Here is a 20,399-nt window from a genome sequence, read left to right as displayed (position 1 = left end):
TTCTAGCTTCACCTGGGTTCAAGTCATGCACTCAGAGTGAAGCCCTCTGCTGCCAGTGGAGCTGCCCTCCTTGTGTCGTTGCCTTTAGACCCATCCCTAACGCAGCAAGCAAAGGGGCAGAGGACCCTGGCTTGATGCCCTGTTCCCCCTTGCTCCCATCTACAGCAGTGGGATGGGCTTGGCAGCTTTGCCGGCAGCATTCAGGGAGCTTCCCATTAGCACAGCCAGTTTTAATTTTCTAATGTGATGAGAGCTGGGATTAAGGGATTAGTTCCAGCACAGCCTGCTGCGGGGACTGTGCCCGACACGTCTGCGGGCTAGGGGCACAGGTAGCTTGTGGGACTGGGCCAGGAGAGTCTGGCTGCTGCGGTGGGGCTCCATGGAGCTCATTTCTGTTGTGAGTCTGTGTGGTACGGGGGCTGCGTGTGGAGAGGGGCCCTTGCCGCAGCAGGGTGCACCAACCTCCTGGAACGGTTGCACCAAAATCCTGCATCTTTATCCCTTTATCTTCCATGGGATTTAACCCTGTGTCTGTGTCCTGTTCCCAGAGGAAATCTGATTTAAAGGAAGGTAAATGCTTGTCTGGCTAAAGAGATACCAATGCAGTGCCTGGGGTTAGACCCTGCCCAGCAGCTGGCAGTCGCATCCTGTGTGTAACAGGCTGTGTCTTCCCTCGGCATCTCCTCCTTCCAGTCCCTGGATAAGGTTTCCCCTCTGCTCCACCTTTGCACTGTTTATTTGTTGCCTGGTTTTTCCCTTTGTCCCTCCCCGGCTCTCTCCCAACCCTAATAACGATCATTCATATTAGAGCTGAACTTCCCCCCATCCTGTGTCGTGATGAACTTGAAATTGGGCCAGACCACAGTGCCAGAGCCAGAGCCATATGCAGATGGCTTTCATAACAAGCAGGCTAGAAAGGCTCCTGCAGCAGTTACCCCAGCTCACCTGGGGGGCGGGGGTGAGAACAGTATCTTTACTGGGTTCGGGAGCCCAAACCAGCTGAGTGCTCTGTCCTGCTGTTGGGAGAGATCCAGAGACGAGCTTTCCTGGGCAAACTAAATAGAAAATCAAGTGGCCTCCCTGGGCATTAAAAACTGAGCAAACGGGGAAGTTTGCTGATTGGGGAAGATGTCAAAATAGGCACATTGGGTTGGGGGGACGGAAGGACTTGGCATGAAGGAGTGCATGTGCCCACTGTTGCCCTTGGAAAGCTGGCAGTAAAAGCTCACCTTGGTTCCAAATCAAAGTCAAAATGGAGGGGAAAGGTTGCTGTCCTGAGGGCTGGATATCGTGTCTCTCCCTCAACCCTCCTTTCTCATCTGTCCCGGTCCTTCCTTCTGCCGTGCCCCTTTGGACCATGAGGGCACTGCCCAGTTGTCTCATGGTGCTTTCTCCTTCCAGAAACATTGCGACAGACAGAAAGCCAACTTGAGGATTCGCTTCAAGCCCTCGCTCTTCCAGCATGTGGGAACCCACTCCTCCTTGGCTGGGAAGATACAGAAACTAAAAGTGGGTACCTGACACCAGGGCATCACACTACTTTCTCAACATGTAAAAAATCCCTCTGCTTGTTTGGTTGCTGGTGTGGTGCCAGGTCATGAGCAGGCTCCGTTGCGTTTGCTTTCCTTCACTCCTTGGGTTTCATTCTTTCAGGGCATTTCCAGCAGTGAGGGTGACAGCTGCAGCCACTTTCTCCAGAGGCTGGAGGCACTTAGCATCCAACACGGAGCCTGGGGTGCCCTGGCACTGCCTGGCTGCTCCTTGCTGGTCCCAGCTGCCATTGCATCTGATTTCTGGTGTTTGTGCTGGGTGGGTTATGGGTTGCTGCTGTACAGTGTGAATCAGGTGGTGGGTTTTTATATCATTTAAATATTGACAGAATCCAACCACAGATGCCAAAAAAGTCCCGTTCCTCACATGTGTTACGTAATGAGGATGCAGGGAGTGCACAGGGTGTTAGGTCATGGCTCTAACCCGTGCCATATAGCTGGGTGAGACTGTGGGGTTCTGTAACCAGGGACGAAGCTGTCCTTAGGCTGCATGGTCCTTGGGGCAGGACCAGCTTTGTGGTGTTTATGCGGTACCTTGCAGACTGGGTCCTTGGTCAGTGCCTGCAGTTCTGAGGTGCTCCTGCATGTGCAGAGGGGTTACTTACCTCTGATCATGGTGCCCTGAAGCCCTGTGCTCCTGCGGATCCACTCCCTCAAGGAAGCAGAGCGCTGTCCCCAGCCGCCTTTGCAAACTAGGTTCCACCACGTCTGCTGTCATGGTGGAAAATGCAAAATACTCCTGCTTTAGCACTGAGACACTGGGGCCTTGCATCTGTTTCCCCCAAAGCCTGGAGCCCTGTGTGTCATTCAGTGAAAACCAACCTGCAACTTTTTTTTTTTCCTGCTCTGCTGCATGTGCGTGAAGGACAAAGATTTTGGAAAGCAAGCCCTGCGGAAAGAGCATGTCAACCCTCCGGCAGAGGTGAGCACCAGTCTGAAAACCTACCAGCATTTCACCCTGGAGAAGGCCTACCTGCGAGAGGACTTCTTCTGGGCTTTCACCCCTGCGGCTGGAGACTTCATCCGATTCAGATTCTTCAAACCTCTCCGCATTGAAAGGCCAGTGTGCTCAGGGGTGCTGGGGGTGGGGTACAAGGCCTGGCACCTTTTCTTTTCCTGTTCCTTTTCCTGTTCTCCCTGCCTGTAGCACCCTGATTTTATCTTGGGGTTGTGGGCTGTTTCTTTCTGAGTCCAGTTTATATTCCTTCATGTGGAACCTGCTATCCTTTGACTCTCTAAGAGAGGATAACAACTCCTTTTACCTAGGGGAGGATAGTACATCCCTTAATTCACACCACTGTACACTCATAATCGACTGTTGCCAAGCAGAGCTAGCTTGGTTTCCCAGTCTCAGCACCACAGGGCTTTCCTAGGAGGTAAAGCTACCTACAGGGTCTTATAGTTAGCAGTTCGTTCCTAGCAGGAGACACAAGGCCCTCCTCTCAGTCCACACTCGCCTTCTAATGGCCCTGGTCTCTGTTACAGGTTCTTCTTCCGCAGTGGCAACATCGAGCACCCAGAAGACAAACTCTTCAACACAACCGTGGAGGTTTTGCCGTTCGATGTAAGTTGCAGAGGGGGGAGAAGAGCAGGTTGCAGGAGGGAGGACCATTGAAAGCCAAGGACAATGTGTAGTGAAGCAGGTGGCCTACGGGATGTGACATTTTGTGGCTGTGCTAGTGTCTGTCCCATTTGCCGTGTATATGAGTGCTGGAGGCCAGCCAAGCCTGGGGTCCCACAGTGCGCAAGCACAGAGGAAGGGATAAGTCCTTGCCCAAAGCACTTGGAGTCGAGCTAGGCACAAGGCAGACCCATTGCAGGAAGGTGTAGAACAAGTAGAGCAAACATGTGGATGGTAACAAATGTCCTGTGAGTGCTGTGATTGGGGCGGGGGCTAGATAGGAGGCTATCAGCTTAATAGAAGAAAAGGGAAAGGAAGGAGGGAGGGGTAAGAGGAAGGGGTCCGGAGTGAAGCTGCAGTGAGGAGATGGCGAGGACTGGGGTTGGAGTTTACAGGGCAAAGCTGCTGAGCGGTTGGAGAATTGCAGCTTCTCTGGCTGGCTGCTCTGTGGCTTCCCCCCCCACAGCCACGAGGTTGGAGAGAGCGGGGCAATACCCACGATCTGGTGCTCCCACAGTTCTGGGTCTGGAGATGTTGGAGGGAGGGATGGCCCCATTTCCCACCCACCCTCAGTGCAGCAGTTCTTGTTATGGGATCTCACTGATGGTCTTGCCGGTCTTCTCCTGTTCTGGGACAGAATCTCACGAGAAGAACCCATGAGTTCTGTATGGTCTAATCTGAACCTAGATCCTAGATGCTAGCTCGGACTTAGGCCTCAGCCTGATCCAAGCACTGTTGCTTTGGTCCTTCTCTACTTAACACACAAGTCCATGGCAGGGGAGAAACATCAGGTCTAATACCCACTGCATATATTTTAATAGATTTTGTGCTTGAAAGTGGAGACCTTCTGACAAGTTCACATACCCTGGTAGTATTTCCCTTTGAACGTTTAAATGCTGTTCGCTTTAAGGTCTTGGTTATTAAAGCTGTGCTCACAGCAGGCATCCAAAATTCCTGCCACTGGCTTTCTGCAGAGATTGTCTCTTCCCCATACAGAGTCTCCAGTCAGATAAGGAAGCCCTGCAGGAGGGAAGAGGTACAGCATTCAAGTACCACAGGACATCAGATGGCTACATACAGATAGGTAAATTACTGGTTCAAGGCAAAAGATGGCCTGCTGTTTCCCGATAATAGTCTTTATTCGTTTGGAGATCAACATATGTGGTGCATTATTTCTGTTTTAAAAGGAAAAAAAAACTTACTCTGAATCGATTTGTCTGGAAATGAGATTGGAAGTTGGTCGTTCAGAGCAGTTAGGCCTGTTTTTCTCTCCATGAGTCAGCACTTGAATGGGTTTTAATCGCTAGCTTCCCTTGTGCCCGGCTGCTTTCCGTAGAAGCAGAGAGCCAGGCAGGAGCTTGAGCTCAGCAAGTCCACGTCCCTGCTCTGAGGCTGGGCTTGTGCCCTTGGGCTGTTCTGACCAGTGTTCTTTCAACCTGTCCTTAAAACGCCCCGGTGAAGAGGATTCCCTAAGCTCCACGGGCTTAGCAACATCCCTAGTCCGTAAGTTGTTCTTAAGATCATACTTCCAACCTCCCTGACTGCAGTGCCAACCAGCTGCATCTCGTCCCGCCCCGAGAACCATCACCCTCCTTGCAGTAACGGCCACTTACACAGTGAAGTCTTCTCGTTTCTAGGCCAAGGAACCCAGTTCTGTCAGCTTTTCCACCTAGGTCGTGGTTTCCCAAACCTCCTCTCTCTCCTGCTCTCTGGAATCTCTCTCCAGTTTGCCTACAACTTTCCCAGTGTGATGTCCACAAGTGGACCCTGCGCTCTGGCTGTGGCCTCGCTAGCGCCAAGTAGAACAGATTAATCGTTTCTGACATCTTGCATACAACCCTCCAAGCTGACATTTGCCTTTTTGCAACATGAGCTTGTACTGCAAGCTGCTATAACCTGCACCGCCTTATTGCTGCCTAACTCCAGATTTGTATCTGTGCATTACATTCTTCCCTTCCTAACTGGTACTTCACGCTGGTCCTCAGAGGATTTCAGTTTTTGGATTTCTGATCTTTTTCTATAAATTATTCAGGGTGTTTACGTGTGCTAATGCACACCGATTAAGTGCGATTCCTGGGGAGGGAGAGGGAAGCTGAACGGGCCTAGAGGAGAGGAACAAAGTTGGTTTTCCATGATGGAAAACACTGTCACGGTCTGGTGTACACAAACTCCCAGCCAGTTTCCTCTCAGAAGCTGCAGCAGGAGCTATTAGCAGATCTTCAGGCTAGGATTGCTGATGCCACAAGGCTCGAGGGCTTCCTTGCTGGGCATTTCCGGAGGGAGCTGTGCAAGGCAGAAAAATGACATGAGACTTGAGCAGGGAACTCGCTTCGGTTCTGCCCTAAAATGCACAAGATGGGGGGAACCTGTGTACGTTGGGCTGACTGGAGCTCAGACGCACCAAGCAGGGCAGTCGCAGCACTGAAGAAGTTCTCCAGCAGGACACTGGCTTCACCATGCCTTAAGGAGGTCAAGAGGCTGTTTTGGTTTGCGAGTTATGCCCCGCTGGCGGCTCAGGGAAGCCAGTGCTGCAGATGAAGTCTTGCACTGCCTTTTGGACTCTTGCCCTTTGCGATCATATAAACCACCTTGGGAGGATTCACTGGCTAAATATAGCCCACCGCCTCGCTCCTTTTCTGCTCAAGACCCTCAGCGTCTCAGAAGGCTTGAGAAAGACCTGCACTAAATGTTTCTCCTGTGCAAGGCTGCCATCTACCGACCATCTGGGCCCCACAAGTCAAGGCTTCATTCCCCAGGCTCCATGGTTGTGATGTACACAGCTCATAAGGACATTCTTGCTTCAGAAGTGACTTGTATTTGACATCACGGTGCCCTAGATCTTGCATTGGAGCAAGCACACTCCAGTAGTCAGCTAGTTTGGTGGTAGGTGCCTAGGCAACTATTCACACTCGGGTCTCATCTCCAACGGCAGGTACTGCCGAAAGGCTGCAGCTTGCATGACTGGCTGAATTAGAGGCCTGTGGGCTTGCTTTGAAGTAATAGCTAAGAGCCCCTGCTTTGCGTGGGGGGCTTTGTCAAGGCTGGCTGCTTCCGAATCTGCCTGCTGAGTTCAGCTCAGTGCTCGAGTGATTTCCCCCCTCCTCAGAACTGTCTGCTTTCCTCTGCCAGGTGCCTTTTTGAAGGGTGTTGCAGAAGGAGAAGTGGACCCTTCCTTTGGGCCTCTCGAAGCCATCCGGCTCTCCATCCAGACCGACTCTCCTGTGTGGATCATCTTGAGTGAGGTAACCTGCTTTACTGGGGCTGGACAACCCCTTTCCTCCCCAGTCACACCCTGAAAGACAGCCATCTCCACGGAGGAGCTCTCACATTAACGTGCTGAGTTTTGAGCCCTTCTTGTAAAGGAAAGCGCATGAGGGGAGAGAGGGCAGGGCCTCCTACAGCACCTGGAACTGTGGCCTCAATCCTGATCCTATTGTAGCAAAACGAATAATTCAGGGACTGTCCTGGGAGTGGATTGAAGCCTCCCCCCCAATGCATTTTGCCTATGTCTCTAAGGCAGAGATGATTCTGTGCAGCTTCTGTTGCAAAAAAAGGCTCCCTAGGCCATAGCTCCCAGATGCAGTTGCCATCCTGGCAGTGCAGCTGTTGGTAAAAGCAGCATTTGGAATAGGTCTGGAGAAAAGGAGCTGCTCCCATATCCGCATCCCGGGGCTGGGAACAATTTCCCTGATGAACAGCCAAGGTGGGAGTGCGCAGACTCCTTAAAGGGATGCCTGCATGTTCAGGGCAGCTCTGCAAGGAGAAATTTATATTATTCACAGTATCCCTTAGCACATCTGCACCACAGCTGTACTGGGGGGGAGGGCTGGGCTGTTCTAGGTCTCTACTGGGAAGACCTGGTTCAGCCCTGAGAATTTTCTTCCTGGGAGTGTGGGGGGACTGCATGGAGGAGTGTCACTGCAGAATGACATGGCCCAGCTGCCTTTTACTTAGTCTCCCTCTTTTCCCCCTCCCCAGATCTTTATTAAGAAGGCAGAATGAGATTCCCAGGCTGACGGGTGGCGGCACCAAGCAGTTCCAGATTCTTCCCTTCCCCCTTCCTCCTACTCCCGTCCCCGAGTCTGCAGTGTCTGGGCAACCCAGTTGTGAGCACGTGTGTGCATAGCACCACGCTCTGCTCCAGGGCTGGAAGAAGAAAAATCTGCAGTCAAGAGACAAGGACCCCAGTGAGCACCACACTAGACTGCAGGACAGAGACACGTTCCCACACGTGGGTGCTGGGCAGAATTAAACAAGGCCGCATTGTGCCAGCACTGGCACACGTCTGCAGCCACCTCTGCTAGGGCGCAGAGGCTGGGGCAGGACAGGGCAGCCCCTCCTCTGTGGCCGTCTGAAGAGCAAAGAAGACCTGCTTTCCAGTGCAAAGGTTTGGTTTTGTTCCCTTGGGTAAGGACCATGCTGTCACTAATCCTCTCATGGGTGTTTCCGACTGAGTGTATCACTTGGGTCACGCTAACACGCAGTGCAGTTTAGCATTGTCCTGAAACTAAGGACCTAACATGCATGAAGGCCAAAGGCACCTTCCACCCAGGGGAGGGTGGTCTCCGGCTGGGCTGGAGGAGGTAAGGTAGGGTGGTCTGTGGCAGGAGCAGTATGAGGGAACCTCAATCTTGACATGAACCAGTGGAGACTGAATTCCCATTACTGGCTGCCAGACAGGGTTGACTTGACATACATTGGAGGAACAGCCAAGAGTCTGCCTCCCTAGTCTTTCCCTCCCTCAAACCAGGGGCAGTTGCTGTGGGCCAAAGCTGAGGATTGTGTGAGTATGAAGACTGAGCCCTCTCTTGGTCCAAGAGAGGGGATTAGCTGTATGGAGATGGCAGGGAAATAGAAAACCACACTGTGCCTGCCAGTGTTGTACATGGCCCTGTAGCTCATGTTGAAGTCTCCAGTGCCTTCATGCCACAAGATGAAGTGCAAAATCCATCTTTTTAAGAAATATTTCAGTATCCTGGTTGATGTGAATTTTTGGAAAAAAGTAGCCCAGTTCTAAAATGGTAGGGATTAGTGTAATATTTTCAGAGCAACTTTCTGGAATCCCAATGTTTCTTCAGCTATACACTGGAATGCATTATACTACTTCAATGTGCTGTATTTTTTATTATTGGATACATTTGATTTTTCAAGTACATCTATATATAAATATATAAAATGTGCACTGTAATAAAGTTTAATTTAAAACCCTTGGCCTTGCAGCTACACTCAGAGGCTGTTCAGACTGAAGCTGCAGTGAGCAAACAGGTTTCTTCCTCCCACTCTTCAGCGCTGCAGCTCTGCCCTGCTTTGTAGACGGTTACGGTAGGAGCTGGCTAATGTTCTTTGCCTCCTTGTGGTCCTGTCCATGCTCCCTTGTGGCCTGCAGAAATGTGACCGGGTACAGACAATCCCATCTTCCTACAGCTCCCAGTGCCAGGAGGGAGGTGCTTGGAGTAGTGGAGGAGTGAGACCAGTGCCAGGGGCTGCTGGTGACAGCCAGCCTCTTCCACACACCTCATCGTGCACATGCTAAACCAGGCTGCGGCTGCTCCTCGGGCACTGGCTCACTGTCACTGCTGTATGCACCCTGCCTAGCTTTACCTCAGCCCCCCAGTGGGGCCTGCCAGCAGCCGGACTCCCAGCGTTGTCCTTTAAGAACATCTTTAAAATGCTTCCAGGAGCAGCCCCGCTGGTCCTGCTAAGCTCTGGCTTGCCAGGCACCAGCAGCTCAGCTATTTGCATCTCAGCTGTCTGCACAACATGGCAGCCTAGTGCAGCTTGGCCCTCGGGGCATGAAACTGTGTCTCAATAGCATTGCAGACATGCGAGTCAGCTGGCTCCAGTGCCAGGAATGGCAGGAACACGTCCTGATGTTGGAAACAACAACAGGCACTGCGGGGCCGGGGTTGGGGGGGGGGAGTTCAGATCAGTTTTAACATGAAAGGAAGTTTTTTTAATGGATTGAGCTGTGTTTGTCCCACCTTGCCCCCCTGCGAGTGTTTTTGGGGCTGAAACACTTTCTGACAGCTCTTCACCAGAGAGGATTTACAGCAGCTGCATGTAGTGCACCCTGGTCCTTTGCATCTGACAGTCCCCCTGTGCTGCCAAGTCACTTGTTTCTCTGTGCTCAGATAAGAAGGGCAGTGATGCTTAGTGGGGGGGGGGGGGGGGCAGGTGCTCTTAGCCTTGAGATCCTTTCAGGGGTGCTACAGGGTACCCCACAGTGGTAGCACTGAGGTGTGCAAACATGGTTCACAAGATAAACTCAGACTTCAAATAGGAATCCAGAGTGTTCAAACCCTTCTGACCTGCCAGGGTCTGTCCAAGTTCTTTGCAACAGAAAAACTGCTCTGTTATTTTTCCATAATTTAAAAATGAGTGAGAGTTGAGAGCTGGTATTTTCTGAGGTGGACCTTGAGTCTAAGGTGGAGAAGCACTGAACTAGAGCAGCTGGTAACTCGGCCATTTACTCTGTTACATACAGCTTGCAGTCCTGCCAAGCACCAGCAGGTACATGACACACTTGGTTAAGCCACACCTTCAGCTATGGCCAAATGCATGCCTTAATCCAGATCACTTAATGTAACAAGTCTTCCCTGACACCTTTTTGGAACCTCTGAAGAGTGAAAGAGCCTGTGGCAGCTCTAGCAGGGGGTAAGTACTGCCTTTCCTGGGGACTTGTCTGCAGTCAACAAGCTAGTTCTGATCCTGCAGGAACAGCCGGTGCTCCTCCTATTCCCATCCCAAGTAACTGCATGACTTGAACCTCCAGCCTCTTTGTGGGTCCACTGTCTTGTCTGCATTACCCAGGGGACCTCAGAAAAATGGCGATTTTAGTGTAAATGCACCTTGGACAATCAGGTTGGATGGTACGAGCTGCTGCAAGCATCAGCCTGGAGTCCGTGTTTGTCTAGAGAAGCAGCGTGTGGTAGCACACTCCTTGCACTACAGGTGCCTGCTGGAGAGTCCCTTGCACTCGAATTTCCTGTACCCTTTACACCCTCTCGTTTGCCCAAGCTGATTCTGGGTGGCCAAGGGTTCTACCCTGACTGCAGCGGGTGCACGCGCTCTGGGAGAGGAAAGAGGAAAGTATCTGCTCACTTACATGTCAGGCCTTTTCTCTCCCTTGTGCTTTTCTGCATCCATGTTCATGCTGTAGAGGGGAGGGGGGACTCTGAAAGCTAAGCCAGGGATGGGGTGGAGCACAGCACCTTACCTGGAACTGAAACCGCTTCTGAGGTGGAGTGTCTGAACTCACGGGACTACTGTCCCCCTTTTATTAAGGCATTTGACCACACAGAACACAGCTCAACGCAAGCTAAGTTATCTTACAGCCTGTCAGCCACAGCACCCTCCTGCTCTTCGCACATTTTGTGAAGTGAGTGCTGCCCTCGCTTGGTCTTGCTCAGGCTTTGGGTACAATTTACCCCTGGAAGCGGTGCAGTTTGCTCAGAAGATCTTGTCTCAGTAGTAGTGGGCGGAGAGACAGGAAGTGGATGAGGAGCCCCACTATGGCCATACCAATCAGAATCCATAGGACTCTTGCGCTGAAGTGCATGGGACCCAATCTGTGCAAGGAAAAAACAAGCAGCTGTCATGTGGGCAAAGCCTGGGTCGCTGCTGGCACATTTTCAGGGACATGCTGACCTGCCAGGAGAGCAGTGGTCTTCAGACAACACGCAGAGTGTATGCAGGGCTAGGCAAGCAGCCCCTTCTCTTCCCCTCTGCCACCCCCCAAATCCGCTTCTATCCTTTCCAGCTCTGGGCTGTCATCAGAGCAGCCCTTGCGGGGTGCTCACAGGTTTGGCAACAGCAGCGTAGAGGAGCCAGGCTGACGCACGCTTGTGGGTTCAAGAAGCACAAGCTCCAAGTGACTGAGGAGCTAAGACAGGTAATGTCTGACAGGAAACCCATTCAGGTTATCCTGGGGATACCTGCATACACTTCTGATGCACGGATCAGTTTGCTCAGTTATAATCTTGCTTCTGTGACTCACAATCTTCAATTTCCTCCACAAATGAAGCTTCAGCAGGCTGGAGCACTGCAGAGAAAGGTGGAGCTTGCGCTATTCGAAGGACCTAAATATGTCTGACAGCGGGAGGCCAGGCCCTGCGCAGCGTGCCATTGAGTAAAGTAATGGAGCGTCCTAGTGCTGCCAAGAAGAATGAGCTCTGGGCCGGTACTGAACAGCAAGGAAGGAGGGACCCAGTTACAACTCAGCTATTTAAAGCACCCTGGTTACCTGTCTGGCACATTCACAGGTGTGTTTGCATGCCAGATTGCTTACCTTGCATGAGCAGCCAGGGCATAGCCCCTGAAATACTGGTACCGGGAGTACAGGTAGAGGAGCCCACAGGCTGCAGCCGCCCCTGGGGGGGAAGATAGGAACACAGAAGTAATTACCAGGGACAGAGCATCACTTACCATCTCTGAAGTGCATGCCGTGGCTGGAACGTCTGACTAAGAGCAGTCAGGCACAGAAGGTACAACTGAAGCATTATCTATTGCCATCATGAACAAACTGAATGCAATGGCTCTACAATGGTGAATTTTAAATAAGTGTCTGAAGATCAGTCACATTTCTACAGAACATAACCGGGCCTCTAACAACCAGTGATTTTGCAGTAAAAGCTGCGCTCTGACTGGTCTTTGCCAGCAACCCATTTCATATATGTACCTGTTAAAATAAATCCCTGCCATTCATACGGCAGCTGGATTCCCAAAACTCATGTTGTAGCAGAAAGCCAAGAGGGTGCCTGGCTGGGTGCAGCTGCCCCAGTGCTCAGTCTAGCTGCTCTTCTGGAGAGCAGTGGGAGGAGAGAGCCACGGGCAGGCAGGCAGGCAAGGCTTTGCTCCCACGCTTCCTTCTCCTTAGTACCTGTGTTCCAACCAAGGCTGAGTCCTGCTGTGCTAGCACTGCTGAACATGCACCAAGGAACAGTTCACCTCTAGGGACTAGACAAGCTCACGCTGGTCAAATATCTCCTAGAAAGGAAAGCCCCTCCATTAATAACCAAGGACTTTGCATCTGTCAGCTCAGCAGTATTAAAAGGAAGCTGCCAGACGATGCCTGTGATAGGAGCCTGGTCCCTTGTCCTACATCCCTAGAACCAAGCAAGTCAAATTTAGCCTGTCCTGTTCCCCCATTGGTAATAAGGAGGCAGCTGTTCCTTGAAGTGCTGGGGTGGGATGCCGTTCTTCCAGCAGTTAGCTAGGAACTGTGACATAAGATCAGCAACGTGATCGATCAAAAGCAAGGAGCCTCTGGATTTGGGTCTGATTTGTTTCTTTTTTACCTTGATGGAAGAAGACTCCAGCCACCCACAGGACAGAGACAAAGATGGGGAAGTATTCGGAGCAGTTTATCCTAGTGAGAGTCAGAGAGGAGAGGGTTAGAGCTGTGTCGCGGACACCGGAGAAAGTAGGGGCTGTACAGTTCTCCCTGGGAGACGGGGTGAGCTGTTCCTTTTCAAGATCAGCTCCGAAGTCCTCCACCATCCCAGCATGTCTCTCACTCCTCGACAGCGGCAGAAGGTGGGAAAGACAAGTAGGTTCTTCCCTTCTCTGTTGAACGGGGAAATCACCCAGCCCTGTGCTTATGTGTGATGGACCTGAGAAAATCTGCCCCAATGCTTTTCTAAACCATTTGCTGCTCAGGGTCATCCCTGGTTCAACAGACAGCACCAACACCAATTCCTCAGCGTAGGGCAATGAAGACTAACATGGACAGAGGGACCTGCGGCTTCAACTCAGTACGGGGACCAACACAACAAACAGCTTGTTACGTTAATACTGGTTATTTTAACGCTGCAGGATAAACTCTTCTTTTACTTGCAAGACTGAAAATAACACTTGATGGCTGCGGTGCAGTGACAGGCAACTGCACAGTATCTGGGTCTAAGGAGCACCGAGTGTGGGTGGTGAAGAGCTGAACAGGGTCAGCTTTTCAGGAAGTTCAGAAGAGAGAGCCTGAGCCAGGCCCCGGGGAACAAGTTAAAAATCTTACTGAGCTCTGAAGACTCTCTCAAATTCAGGGGGGCCCATCACGCACGGCGGGGAGACCTTGTACTTCCGCCGGGCAGAGATCACCTGCAGAGCGAAATAGGCTGAAAGAGAAGCACAAGTGAGGTGACATCCAAGCAGCAACTCACCAGCCCTGGCTTTCCTGGGCTTCAAAGTAGCGGTGTGAAATCACCACTATGCTTGTAGGTTTTTCATCCCAGGTCCATGAAGATCACACAGCACCTTGAATAAACACCCCCTTTGTGTCGCACGTGCATTGTGCTCGTGTTTGCGCGTCTTGCGTACAGTGCAGAGCAAAGACTATGCCTGCCTTACAGCTTGCATAACAACACTGGACATGATCAGCAACAGCAGTGGTTGCCCCGGCACTTCACAGCGTTCCCCAGGCCGCCTCCACACGTGCTGAAGGTAGAGACACAAAACCGAGCTTCACCTTGCCTGGGGGACTGCCAGCCCCAGTTCAGTGGCTTCCTTCCCAGGGTGTTTAAGACCAGAGGAGGTCACATTTCTGATCAGCCTCTGGGCCTGACCCCACTGACCATGCCCAACCTGTGAGCAGCAGGAAGATGGCTTGAAAACAACCTAAAAATCACCCTCTGCTGCTTGTGCATGCATGACACATCCAGAGCTGACCCGACACGCCCCGGGTGCTGCTTCCCCCTTTCCCTTCAGCCACCTCTCAGGACTGCAGGCCTTTGCTCTTTCCCCCCATGCCTCCACCTCTTGGTTAGGTGCTATGGAGGCTACAGCATTCAGCCATTGGGAGCCTCTGATCCAAGACTGCATGGATCAGACAGGATGCCCGGTGCCCGCAGGCCGCAGTGGCAGGACTCCCACAGTGCTGTTGGGAGGGTTGATAACATTGGCACTGGCTCACAGCCTTCCCTCCCACCATCAAAGGGGGAAAGGAGCAGTCGCATACAAATCCAGCCTGAGCACCTGTTGAAAACCTTCCTGCTGCTTCAACCCCAGTAACCAGCAGTGAGATAACCGAGTCTGGCTCAACTGACTGCGTTTGCATGAGAACTTCTGTGGAAATGGCAGGATGCCAGAAAGGCGTTGGACACCGATACCATCAGTCTGGATCCAGGCACGGCCTGCAGCTCTGTCTAAAGAAACACAGCTCTCGCTGGCAGGGTTTCTGCAGCTTCGGCAGCATCGTGTGGGACTGCACCGAACCTTGCCAACTTCAGCTCTACCCTCAAAAAAATAGGTGATGACAGCTGCTTTGAAACCCATGTCTGGCTGCTGCACTCAGCAATGCTTTGTTCAGGGCTGGGCTACTTTCCCTAGGTTCACATCCTTTCGAAAGAAATTTGGCATTGAGAGAGGAACAGCTGCCTGCAAGGTGCCGTGGAGTGAGGCAGTCACCCGGAGATGAAAGAAGAGCAGTCCATTTGGAAACAACTCAATGGGCTTCCAAAGCCATGAGCTGCTGCGATTTCCTCTGGTGCACACACACGTGCAGAAGGGTTAGAGTTCCCTCTCGCACAGTTGGCTTACTTGGTCAGCACACCAACACCTGGTTTGCAAGTTGGGTAACGTCCTTCTTTGTTTTTAATGGGAAGATTCAAATAAGCAGAAGGGGGTTTTTTGGTCCACTATTATAGTCCAGTGGCCTTAGACTGTCAGGATGACGGTTAGCTTGGAGGTAACCTGCAAAATGTCTGTGCCAACAGCATCATTTTGGACTGAAAGTGTGTCTTAGCTGCAGCAGCCATAGGGAGACCCGTTCAATTAAGGGTTTTGATGGCATTGAAAAGATAGATAACACCTGAGCATAGCTAGAATAAGGCAGCACCTGTCCCATCACTTTTAAAAAGAAGAGGTGAGGTAAAGGCAGGCAGAGATGGAGAGCTGAGAGGGGAAGAAGCAGGCCTGCCAAAGAATCCTTCACGTAAGAATGAGAATTAGCACGAGAGGTTTAAGTCATCTGACACTACAGTGTACCCTAAATGAATGGCACTTAGTACTTTCAAAGTATGCAGGGGTCCATCCCCTCACCCAGTCTCTGATCTGATCACATTTTTTTCACTTTAATCAACATTAAAAATACATGTATTTGGGGCCAGAGTAACTATACGAATGGAAACAGGGAAAACCATAAGAGTGACATCACCATGCTGCTGTGACAGACTGCAGCAGGATTTTGCTCTCCCATGAACCCAAAAGAAAATAGGCAGATGTGAACTACATCTGATACGATGCAAAATGTTCAATTCAGCAGTAATTAGCAGATTTGTGGGGAGAGATTTCGAAGTGAGATCTGATCTGATCTGCTCTGACATTAATACTCATCCAATCTTTTGTACATCAGTTATGCATCAGCATGAAGCAAAACTACCAACAGAAGACAAGGTTGTCCTCCAGACCCACAGAGCTGCCCTGTCTCTGCAAGAACTGCCAGCATTTGAGCGTTGATGGCTCTCAGCTTGACAATGTGTTATAGGAGCCCACCCTAACCACTGCAACATGCATTTTCAAGTTGTTTTCCTCTGCTACTGAAAGGGCAACTAGGGAAAGCCTGTTGAGTCTGCTCAGATTTGGTTTTGCCAACAGTTGTCAAGCATTTCTAAGCCTACACACTTCAGCATTGATGCAACAGGACAGGGGGACTTTTAAAAAGGGAAAAAGGAAGCTTCGTTCTGGTCCTCCTGTTCTTTCAGCTGCTCGGCACAGGCCATTTGTGGGCATTCAATGAGCTCTAAGATCCCAGATTGTTTTAAGGGAAAATATTGAGAGAATGTTAGAGCATAAAATTTGCGCTCCTAAAAATGCTTAAGTTTTAAGCAAAGCTAGCCTCACCCTACACTCGGATAACTGTGAACATCTCAGTTCATCTCAACTCTGCTGCATTACGTCATCCTCCGAAGCATCAGAATCTAGAAGAATCGTATTTGTGTAACGTTTCTCACATCAGTCTTTCCCTGTCTACCCCCATCTCTGAATTAATCTTGCTCTTACTTGTGTGACTCGTGTTAGGAATATGCCTTTGCACGGGCCTTTGACAGATGGCAGAAAGAAACAGCACAATCGTTAATCAAATACAACGTGATGAAGGCAAACATTCCCCGCTATTTAGAAAGGGGGCATATGCCACAATAATTAGTAAGGATTAAAAAAAAACCACTTCTAGACACATTTCCTAGACAGAGATGATACACTGACAGAACAGGAAGGCTGCACAAATCTAAGAACGCCTTACTGAAAAAGCCCACAGTGCAGCAACACATTCAAGCACACACTGGAAATGAAATGGTTCAAGGTCGGATGTTGAAGCAAGCTAGAGACCAAGTCAAGTTTCAGGATCTTACTACTGTATACGTTCAAATTCAGTTTAACTTAAAATATCCAACGTCTGGATTTTATTGAAACATACAAGCCTCTCGCCACCTTTACATTTTCCATGCGTTTCAAACCAGTAACAACCACCGCTGATGAATGCCATTATTTTGGCTGCAGGGGTGTAGGTTGTAGCTGTGTTGGTCTAAGGACATAGGGAGACAAGGTTCCTTGGGTGAATTTGATATCTTTTATTAGACCAACCCAAATAGTTGGAGAATAGTTATTAAGCAAGCTTTCGAGTTCAAAAACCCTTCAGCTTAGCCTGACGAAGGGTTTTTGAACTCGAAAGCTTGCTTAATAACTATTCTCCAGCTATTTGGGTTGGTCTAATAAAAGATATCAAATTCACCCAAGGAACCTTATCTATTATTTTGGCTGGGAATTTTCTGTTTTGATTATTAAGCTGTTTGGGGAAAATGCTGGTAATTTTGTACATTTGGCATCTATTCTACAAGTAGCACGTACACTGGATTAAATTGCAAGCTGCACACATTAGCGTATACTGATTTTCTGGCATGTAAAACTGCCCCACTCCTCCTAGAGTGGTATGTGTGCAGACATCGTAAAGTCCTGTGTCCAAACAGATCGATTTTGCTAAACAGCCAGTGGAACGAAACCTGTATCTGATTTCAAAGATCCAGGACCTCACAAGTGATGGCAGTGACCAGAGAGAGATGCGGGTATTTTAAGATCAAACTCTGAGCTGCTATAAGCATGCTGAAATTAACTCAGGTGAATGATGCAAAAAGGTGGTCTCCACCACAAGACGTTTCAGTAGATGGGTTTAACCTTGGAAAAGTGACAGAAGCGAGAGCTTGCAACCCAATTTTGCTCCCTTTTGGCCTGTAAACATCACCTGCTTCCTTAGATGGTTTGAATGTACTAACCCCCACCTGTCCTCTGCACATGTCCCTTGTGCTCTCGGAGCAAATACAAGCCTGAAACAGCAAACACCCCAAGGAGAGTCTGGTGTTCCTGCCTGGGGGGAGGCCGACTTCCTGAACATAAGGTTGCACTTGGAGGCACAGACGGGTTATTACCTACTCAGGTCCTTGTCAGCACAGGCAGTGGAAAGCTTCCCAAGGCTTTGCTCAGCCTGGTTTGGTGTGCTGAAAGTAACGGTGCTCACACCAGCTCTCCCTATTTTTTATCCTAATAACGGCTACGTTAATATGAAAGGAGAGTTGAATTCAGGATAAAATACAATTCTGGGTATTTCAAATGTCCCAGCACACCCCCTGGCAGCCAGAAAGAGCCGAGGCTGGACTTCTCACTAAATTCGGTTACTCCTCGGGCTGCGCTATATAATCATTCTGCCGCCTTGACATTCAGATCCCAGCCCAGAGCTGTAGCCTGCCAGAGCTCTTCTCCCCACCGACGGCTTCAGCAAGCTACATTTTTAAAGGCTGAAGAAAGTTAGGGTTTTTTTTAAATAGAAATTAATCAGTTTTGTTGCTCTTCTCTGAATTTCTCCTGTGTGGCAAGAGAATGATAAAAAGAGCTCTCTAGTACTGGACATGGTAACCTAGGTAGGAGCTCAACCTCCTATAAATGTATTTATTTATTTGGTTTCTATGGCGACTTCTGCAAAAAGGCTCAGAGCGACTTCCAGCAACAAAGAGGAAAGGGAACCGACGCCTGCTGCTGCTGTGTATGGCAGTGGCTGTAGTGATGCAGTTTTTCTGGAGTGCACCGGCTTTTAGTTATTTTGCAGTTTCTGTCCACTGTTGTACTACTGCACTGTGTTCACTCCGTTAATAACGGTTTAACACATTGGTGTAAACTGCAAAGAAACTAAATCCACAATGCACGGAGGGCACCAGACAGTATTTTTACATTGAGCATGAAGTAACAAGAATAGGTTGGTATGTGAAGCTGTCAAAAATACATACCTTTGCAAGCCACATATATTGCACACATGCTTCTCGCCGATACGGTCAGATGTCATAGGAAGTTCTGACTCTCATCCCACTGTCTTTATTCGAGTTTCCTATGGTCACATTAGACCTCAGACACTCGCCTGGAAACTTTACTACAGTCTAAATCAAACGGAGTATTTTACCATTAGCTTAAATTAAAATGCCAACTTAATTTCATCTCTCTCAAACACCACCTTTGACCTCAGCAAGTCTTTTTAGTCCCTTGTGTTTGTGTTTGTTTGAAGTCAGCTTAAGGTTTTCAATATTCAAACAATTTGCATTCACAAACACCTGGGACAAAAGCAACCTTCATGCTATCCGTCACCAACAGTGTGAACGCCCAAAGCTGCAGGGTTTCACCGCGCACCGTTCCGCACATACACGTAAGGGCATCTTGCCCTTACCTTGCTCCAGGACTCCCAAAATGGTGACAGCGGCCAGCAGCGCGATCTTATCCAGCATGTTGTTGTCTTTGGTTGTGCAGCAAAAAGCAGCTGGTGACAGGTAGAAGAGTGACCAGAAACTGCTTCCTCTCCCCAGCTGTGACTGAAATTTTATTGCTCTGCAGGAGCATGTGTTTCCTCCAAAGGGCTTGTTAACCCTCTGCATGCTGCAGCTCTGCTCCAGAACGGCCAGCATCAGAAAAGGTATCAGATTCACCCAAAGAACCTTGCCTGCCTATGTCTTTAGACCAACACTGCTAAAAACCTGCACGCCTGTGTTATTGCCAAATGCCCTTTTCCACATTGCAATGCAGAAATGTGCTGAAAGCCCTTGGAAACTGTGCAAGTGAATAGTAGCAAAATGAAATTCTCCTTTTATTTATGGTTCACAATTCTCCAAATCCTTCATGTGCTGCAAATTTCTTCCTTTGAATTTAAAGCTAGTTGGAATATTCTTTCCTATCTTTGCAGACTACAAACATTTCAAAATACCTGTGTATTATTAAGAGCTAAAGACACAAATAGCTGCAAACTAAGGTGATTTTTTTCTCCTTTACTTGGTGCTCTTTTTGTTTCAACACCCTGACACATTTCAAGATTATGGTTTCCTCAGTTGTGGTTCAGAGCATCCTCCAGTCAAGCCTACCACTGCCAGATAAATTATCAAATTAAAAAATGCTGAGTTTTTGGTTGTAGCTGAGACTCCAAGGAATGAGAGAAGCTAAAAGTGTGGCAGGATGTCAGGGAGGATGTAAATAGGTAGAGATGAGAAAGACAAAAGGTAAAGCAGGGAAGGGAGGGGGCAGAAAGCAGGGGACAAAAAAGGCCAAGGGGAACATTATAGTGGTAATAATACAAGGTAAAAAAGAGGCTATCAATAAAAGAGGAAATGGTAGGACAAAATGGGAGAGGAGGGGAGGGGAGGAGAGAAAAGGTGAGGGGAAAAGAATGTAAGAGGTAAGGTCAGGCAGGTACCTGGTGTGTCACACGTCAGGCAGGTTGTAATGTGTCATACATCCAATGTCTATGATGAGTCCATGATTTTTTGTATCCGGTAGATTTATGAAGTGAAGTTCGCAGGCTCATCTGGGCTGCACTTGTTTGAGGATTTTCCACATGGGTTCCAGGGAAGGGCGATACATCATCACCCCCACAAATCGCAAAAAAAAGCTCCACAAATCGCACAGATCTGTCAAAGACAAGAATACCCAAGTACCTGTGGGGCACACTTCTCACAGGACAACCGCTCCCTCTCCCATCTCTCAGTTTTAATCCTCAAAGGGAATTTACAAAACACCTTTCACAGACAAGCCTATGAACTTCACTTCATCAACCTACTAGGTACAAAAAATCATGGACGCAATGTAGACATTGGATTTATGACACATTACAACCTGCCTGACATCTGACTCGCCAGGTACCTGCCTGGCCTGACCTCTTACATTCTTTTCCCTTCCCCTTTTCTCCCCTCCCCTCCTTTTCTGCCCTTTGTCTTCCT

The 20,399-nt window shown here is 49.5% G+C and overlaps 2 protein-coding genes across 4 annotated transcripts in view; one reads left to right on the top strand and one right to left on the bottom strand.

Moving 5' to 3' along the window:
• MGAT4B (alpha-1,3-mannosyl-glycoprotein 4-beta-N-acetylglucosaminyltransferase B) overlaps positions 1-8,381 on the top strand; it is a 68,446-nt gene extending 60,065 nt beyond the window's left edge. For all 3 annotated transcript variants that reach the window (XM_006263522.4, XM_019478495.2, XM_019478496.2), the window contains exons 10-15: positions 1,402-1,509; positions 2,416-2,609; positions 3,036-3,114; positions 4,168-4,255; positions 6,301-6,413; positions 7,150-8,381. In XM_006263522.4, the coding sequence (XP_006263584.1) occupies positions 1,402-1,509; positions 2,416-2,609; positions 3,036-3,114; positions 4,168-4,255; positions 6,301-6,413; positions 7,150-7,173 (606 nt within the window). In that variant the 3' untranslated portion in view covers positions 7,174-8,381. The remainder of the gene's footprint in view (positions 1-1,401; positions 1,510-2,415; positions 2,610-3,035; positions 3,115-4,167; positions 4,256-6,300; positions 6,414-7,149) is intronic.
• LOC102568686 (leukotriene C4 synthase) lies at positions 8,276-19,645 on the bottom strand. Its single transcript, XM_006263523.4, has 5 exons — positions 18,863-19,645; positions 13,178-13,277; positions 12,468-12,538; positions 11,459-11,540; positions 8,276-10,739 (listed from the first exon to the last, which is right to left on the bottom strand). Exons 1-5 carry the CDS (start codon positions 19,095-19,097, stop codon positions 10,595-10,597), a joined length of 633 nt encoding a protein of 210 aa, XP_006263585.3. The 5' UTR covers positions 19,098-19,645; the 3' UTR covers positions 8,276-10,594.
• Positions 19,646-20,399: the final 754 nt, after the last annotated feature.

The sequence above is a fragment of the Alligator mississippiensis genome, chromosome 9, assembly GCF_030867095.1.
Source record: "Alligator mississippiensis isolate rAllMis1 chromosome 9, rAllMis1, whole genome shotgun sequence".
NCBI lineage: Eukaryota > Metazoa > Chordata > Crocodylia > Alligatoridae > Alligator > Alligator mississippiensis.
Note: the sequence above shows the minus strand (reverse complement) of the source record. Positions and strands in the feature narration are given on the sequence as shown.